Here is a 6,823-nt window from a genome sequence, read left to right on the forward strand (position 1 = left end):
GATGAACGGCATTCCATTGTTCTGCCGAAGACCCACCATCTGTCAACGTTAGTAGCGCGAGTATGTCACCGACAGGTGCTTCACAGTGGTGTGCGAGACAACTGGTCCACGTAAGGGAAAGGCACTGGATCGTGGGTGCACGACAACGGATAAAGAAGATAATCAATTAGTGCATCATCTGTCAGCGATTCCATTCAAGACGAGCGGAAGAAGCGGTACCACCACTACCAAAGGAACGAGTGACAGAGGCGTCACCGTTCGAAGTCACCGGAATCGACTTTGGTGGGCCATTGTTAGTAAAAGGCAAAAGGAGTACCCACAAGTCATACATTACGTTTTTTACATGCGGTGTAACTGGGGCAATTCACCTAGATTATGTTGCAGATATGTCTACAGACACGTTTGTACGAGCATTCAGACGATTCGTCTCACGACGAGGAGTACCACGGATCATCTACACTGACAATGCTCTGACTTTTAAGCGATCCAAGAAGCACCTGGAACAAGTTTGGAACGCAATTCGGAACAAGTGCGGTGAGCAGTTTCGGCAGTTTCAGTGGGAATCGCATTGGCCAGTGAACCTGTTTCTCGGCTGCTGATATACTCAGCTGAGCGATGGCTGCTTTTCGTGGACATGTGCACGTTTATAACGAACCAACAGGCTGTTCTTCTGGACCAGCAAGCTTTTCTGTTGGATCAATAGACTATTGTCCTGGACCAACAAACTTTCCTGCTAGACCAGTGGACGGTCCAGCTCAAAAAGCAATCTTTTCCGCTGGACCAGTAAACTACAGTGCTGGGCCAGCAAGAAACATTGCTTGACCAGCACGGATTTATCATGGAAGTTTCAACAGGGTTGTGCAGTGTGCGAGTTGACAGATCGCAACTATTGGCACAGTACTCTTTTTTCGAACACCCGGAATGGTCGTTTACCCAGTGGGGTGGTGAAGGGCCACATTGGTGCCGCATAGCAGGTCGGCGCCGAATTTGAAAGGAATTAGCCCAGCAAACGAAGAGACATGAAGGAGAGGAAGGCATGCTACCAAGGAATTCTACAGCCACCCACGCAAACTTCTTGGAACGATGCAATCCCGCACTGTGGAGAAAACTATCGTATGCTTTTGCCACATGACCGGCTGCATATCCGTCAATGACGTACGTACCGGCAACCTGCTGACTCCACATCGAGGCCGGAGCCCCACCTGTGAACTCTAGGGACGGCGTTCCATTTTAGAATGACATCCATACTAAGGCGAAAGGGGAAGGGCGGGAGCAAAGTAACGATTAACTGAGGTAACGGGTTACCAATTTTTGTATGCAAATACGTTACTACGCAGCTACAGCATTTGGAAAGGAAGTAGTTACTTCGTTGCCAAAAAAGAAACATAACGCGCTACGTAAAATGTCTAGTCCTAAAATGGATGCCTGGGGTACACCGGAAGCAGCGGTCATCATCTCAGCACATGCGCCATTAACGACCACGTATTCGTGTCACCCAAAAGAGGCGCTCCTGAAGAGATCGTTAATTACAATCCGAATACCACGGAGCTGCCTCGTCAAGTGAGGTACCACGTTTTAAACTATAGAACATCAATGAACTATTCGAGAGCGTAGCTGCAGTTTCCAAATCATTCAGAATAGTTATTTAACGCCCAGAAGTGTCGACTCATTTGGCCTCTCTGCATGCCCAAGAATTAGGGACAAAACCTAAAGCTAAAACGGCTCCCATAGAGCATGTGTATTCTGGAACGAAAAGCGCGTGCTACATATTCTGCTGGCAGCGCTTTGCATTCGTTCTCTAATGGCATCTTGCCTCTGCCAGGACAAACCTTTTGAGCAATTTTTTGGGCATGAATAGTGGCATCTTCAAGGTTCCATTGGGGTTCCAAATTGTGAACCTGTAAAAGAGCCTTCCATCGCCGCACGAGCACGTTGCGGCGAAGCCTACGTTCAAGGCCACGCGCAACTACAGGTTTGGAAAATGGCTCAGCGCAGAAGAGACTACAAGAGAAGATAAACAAGAAATAATAATATGGGGAGCACAGATTTGTGTGTATCATCACGTAGTAAGAGAATAGGGTATAAAAAAAAATAAAAACTTGACAGCTGTTATAGAACTAACGTCGTTGAGGTTGTTCTAAAGAGCAAACGTGTGTACATTATGGCTGTTACGAAGTCTGTTGGTATCTGCTAAACTGTGAGCAATCAAACAAAACAGAATATAAAGGTGTGGTCGGAGTGAACGGCACAACAACAACAACAATATATGATGACGATGAGATGGGGTGTTTCACTGCGGAGGTGCGTACCCTACACCACTGCACGTGGAACGTTATGTGAAGATGATGAAGGAAGGATGGAAATACAAGAAAGAACTAAAACGAACGGCATAAAATAGACGAACGACAGCTTACTAGACATGTACTACTTCGCATAGGAAACTGTGATATCTGAGGTTCTACGATGTGGTAAACGTAGATGGGTAGAAATCCAGCGAACCGGTAGAATGTAGGAAGGAGTTGCCTCAGGACAGAAGCCGGCTTCTGTCCTGAGGCAACTCCTTCCTACGATGTGGTAAGGTTGTCAAACCAAGTTTATGAAGGATAGGTTCGGTCATAGAGAATATACAATGACTCCAAGGGCTTCGATGCTGTCATTAGGTCAATCTTTGAAACTTAGTGACGCTAATTAAGTATACTATTTTAGTTAGCCATGGAACACTGATGCGATCGGCTACGAAAGATATCCGAGAGGCCCCCCTTCGTTTTCGTCTCTTCTTTCTTCCTGTTTTTTTTTTTTGGGGGGGGGAGGGGGAGGGGGCTTATTAATACTTGAAGACAATTTATGATGCAGCTATAAGATGTCACGCTTCCTCGTGAACGCAGCAGCCTCTCTAGCGAGGAAAACGCAATTGTAAAAGGTGGTCATTTGGCCCATTTGTATTATAACGCATTACTCTGCTTTCTTTTGATCACAATAATGCTCGTTGCCTTGTCAATGTCATCTGCATTTTTTAGATACTGTAGATTTGTCCTTCACCTCGAAACTACAAAAAAAAAAAAGATTAGGAGATCACGACTTTCTGTTGTTTGAGTTTGATTTGCGATTTTCTGGCGACTTTCTGTTGTTGTCATCTCTCAAAATGTACCTATCAAAATCCATCAAACTAAGCACAATTTCAGACAACGAAAAAAAGGAAAATATTGTTCTGCGTTCCTGTCTTACTTAATACAGCTAACGCCGCAGTGGATCAAATCTATCCCTATTGCAGCCTAATGCCGCGTGGTTTTCTACAGCCGTACTCTTGGCTTTCTTTTCGTCTGTGGAGAGGGTGCTAGCAGGTGTGCTGTCTTATCAGCGTTCTTCTGAAGATTTACAATCTTGATCCAGCCGTACATGCTCGCGCTTTCAGCAGACTGCTTGGGGCTGTGTTGTTCGCTATCGCGCCTTTTGTCATTCGTAAATCTTTGTTTCTGTAGGTGTCAAGAAAAGTTCATTGACTGGTTGATAAGCAACTGCGTGCACCACGTAAAAGTCAGTTGTGTAGCACCGATTGCTAGTACTGCTTGCGACATACTTGTTTGATATCTCCAGCCCCCGTAAAAGCGGGTTACCGAACCAAGTTGTTGTGCTACCGTCGCCTTCGCCTCACTTCCGTTCCCCTGGTGGCGGCGGGCCTGCGCAGCGCCACCAGACGGGAGAGATGGCGATCGCGCATCGTCTGCTAGCTCCAAATGCGTCGACGGGGCAGCGCTTTCCTCTGAATGCGGAGTGCGAATGCATGGACCAATGAATGGACCTCAAGAGTAACACATCGGGAACAATCGAGAAAATGTTGATAAGCTTATCAACACTTTCTCGATTGTTCCTAAGGTGTTGTTCCGCCCTCTACGCTTCCCTGCCCAGGCGAATGAGCGCAGTGATTGAGAGTGGAGGGGCACCAACGCGTTACTGAGGTCCCGTGTTCCACAGCGCTTCTTTTCCTCATTTTGTATAAGTTTATTATTTATTTTTTCATCCTAGCCAGCAAGCGAGACTTCCTTGCTTCGCATAACACCAGTAAATAAAATGAGATAATCCCTCGCTTGTGCCAGTTTCACGGAGCAGCCGTGGTCCCTTGCATTACTGTGACACCTTTCACAAAAAGTCCTGACGACCGCAGGAACTGCTCAAATGTGGCCTAATCCCGGTGTACTTTCAAAAACAGTAAACGGGAACAAAAGGAAACAGGTTACAATTCCCATTCCACTCCGCATTCCGAGGAAAGCGCGGTCCCGTCTATGCATTTGGAGCTAGCAGACGACGCGCGGTTATCGGATCGCCATCTCTCACGTCTGGTGGCACTGCGCAGCCCCGCCGCCACCAGTGGAAAGGAAGTGAGGCGAAGGCGACGGTAGCACAGCAACTTGGTTCGGTAACCCGCTCTTACAGGGGTTGGAGATATCAAACAAGTATGTCGCAAGCAGTACGTATGAGTCGAATACATACGAATGAAGCACGATGAACATTTGATTTACACATCAGAGTTTGTGACGTCTTCATATTGGGAAAAACTTCGCATGGCTGCATATGCGATCACAATGTCCTCCTTTTAACATTGAAGCCAAAATAAACGGAGGCACTTCAAACCACCTTACTCAAACTGTGACGCAACATTTGCGTCAGCTGGATCGGGTCGTCTGGATCTTTGGACGTCGTTCCCGTTCTTAGCTCACTTGCGTTATGGAGTCCACATCTAACATGCGTGACACGCGCTGTTCGAGTTAGAGTTCGACACTTAAACGTGTCCTCTTTCCTCTTGTCTCTTGGATGCCACCTTCTTCCCAGTACGTGAGGTCATGTTTCTGATATCTCCTAGTTGTAGCGCTGATGAATTTTCTTCTATCCTTTAATATATATTTTAGCCCATCCCATGTTGCGTCCCATTTGTTTGTTCGCCGATGATGTAGGTTGTCTAAGGCACCATTTTTCTAACCATCTTAGTCAGCGCTGCTGCATGTGGCTCATCGCGGCGTGATGCGAAAAAACATATATATATACGTGGTCATGCTCTCCTGTCCGTACCCCTTGCATTTGGTTCCCAGATCTAGAAACATAGTCAGGGCGTTTAACGTCTCCTGACGCAGATCTTTCCCTGCAGTATCTTGCTCAAATTCTTGTACCATACCTCCGAAAAGAACCCATAATTGTGCTCGTTCATCTCTGGTGTCCGAGGAGACGACTAGGGTCACAAGGCGTGGTAGATTCTCAAGAATTAAATAGACGTTCTTTCCTGTTAATGATGTGAATTTAGCAACTTCCGTTTTGCTGTCATTGAGCAGTCTGACGTTCGCACCAGATCCCTTTATAATGTCCACCACCTTTCTCACGGATGTGTCATCATAGTGTAAGGTCATTCCCGCGGAACGAAGCATTCTCACCCGCGTGGATGTCTTCTCAAAATGTTTTGTTATGCATCATTGCAACAAATTTGACGTGTTCCTCTGGCTCTGTTGGCTTCAGTGCGTTTCCATTGTAGTGGCACCCTGTTCGTCGAAGACAAAATTTGGGATCCGAGAAATTCGTGGTCGTTCCAAAGGTCTTCATATATATTCCCAGGGATCTCTGCACCGTTGTCGAGTTTGTGACAAGTTTTTTCATCATATCGATGTTATCTGTGAGTTCCTTGTAGCCGTGCTGGTCAACCAGACCAAGGCTTAAGAGGAGGTCGGATGTATCCACTTGTGTTAGAGTGTCAGTAAACTGGCCAACTCCGCACATGACTCCTTTGAGATTTGCTGGGGGTTTGTTACTCCCTGTCATAATCTCGTGAATATGAACTCCGAAAGCTGAGGCCGCCCTCACTGGAAAGTCAAAATTTTTGTTTAGGATTCAGAAAATTCTCATGATATGAAAACTTATCTCCTATGTACATACATGCAGAGAAAACAGTCCATAAAGAAACATACCCTTGGGTAGCATGTCTTGCCAAAAAGCTTTTTACACACTTAATTAGCGCATGGACTACCGGGCCAATATGAAGTCGTAGAGATCCCGACTGACCTTACTAGGAAAGTTTCTGGTGGGGTGTCGGTGTCTCTCCTCTCCCCCCCCCCCCCGCCGGAAAGTTGTAGTCCCTCCGATCTGTCAGGTTTTTCGGAAAGAGTTTTTAGCCCAGTCTGGCCCTGTGTGTACGGTACAGCGCACATACCTCTGTATGATTCCCCAGCTATGTTTAGGTCTATGTTGAGGTATTCCTTAAACAGCCTGAAGAATGAGCACAAGAACTTCTCCATATCGCTTGCGATGTTCTCCATGCTCTTGGGGTATGCATTGTCTAGGGTAAAGCTGAATCCTGCGCCAACTGGTTGGGCCAAGTACAGGATGTCATAGTCTTCATACAAACTGTTGTGTCTCTTGTAAAGGTTCCCTTCTTTATCGATACCAACCGGTCCATTTTCTATGAATTGTCCGAAGAGAGATGTCTGGCCCGGTCCGCCATTCAGCCACAGAATCAGAGGGAATTTTGTCTTCTGCATAATTTGCAACAGTTCCGGTTAGTAACTCAGACGTTTGGGTCACAAAATCTATAAAAGCAAGAGTTCAGCCGGTAAGCAGTTTAGGCTCGACTAATACCCTGGCCGCACGGCAAACTTCATGCATTAAACGGAACGGCAGTAACTTCACCTCCTAACCAGCCATAAATTTATTTATACGGCTCCCTATCTGACCGGCTCCCTCTTCGCAAACGCCTATGTCGTCATGGAAACGGAAATGCATGCACTTCCTTTCTCCACTGTAAGACTTCACTCCAAAAACGGTTCAGGAGGTGAAGAGTTAAAGG

General features: G+C 46.4%; 1 protein-coding gene across 1 annotated transcript; it reads right to left on the reverse strand.

Annotated features, from left to right (window-relative positions):
* Positions 1 to 5,436: 5,436 nt before the first annotated feature.
* LOC135391720 (vitellogenic carboxypeptidase-like) lies at positions 5,437 to 6,518 on the reverse strand. The gene is made up of 2 exons (XM_064622132.1): positions 6,191 to 6,518; positions 5,437 to 5,843 (listed from the first exon to the last, which is right to left on the reverse strand). Exons 1-2 carry the CDS (start codon positions 6,516 to 6,518, stop codon positions 5,437 to 5,439), a joined length of 735 nt encoding a protein of 244 aa, XP_064478202.1.
* Between the last annotated feature and the right edge of the window lie 305 nt (positions 6,519 to 6,823).

This window comes from Ornithodoros turicata, chromosome 1 (genome assembly GCF_037126465.1).
Source record: "Ornithodoros turicata isolate Travis chromosome 1, ASM3712646v1, whole genome shotgun sequence".
Classification (NCBI taxonomy): domain Eukaryota; kingdom Metazoa; phylum Arthropoda; class Arachnida; order Ixodida; family Argasidae; genus Ornithodoros; species Ornithodoros turicata.

Bases quoted from the DNA above. Each gene is read 5' to 3' on its own strand.
- LOC135391720 (XM_064622132.1), bottom strand. From the start codon at position 6,518: ATGCAGAAGACAAAATTCCCTCTGATTCTGTGGCTGAATGGCGGACCG. The intron at 5,844-6,190 runs GTATGTGCGCTG...TTGACTTTCCAG, and splicing joins AGCTGGGGAATCATACAGAG to TGAGGGCGGCCTCAGCTTTC.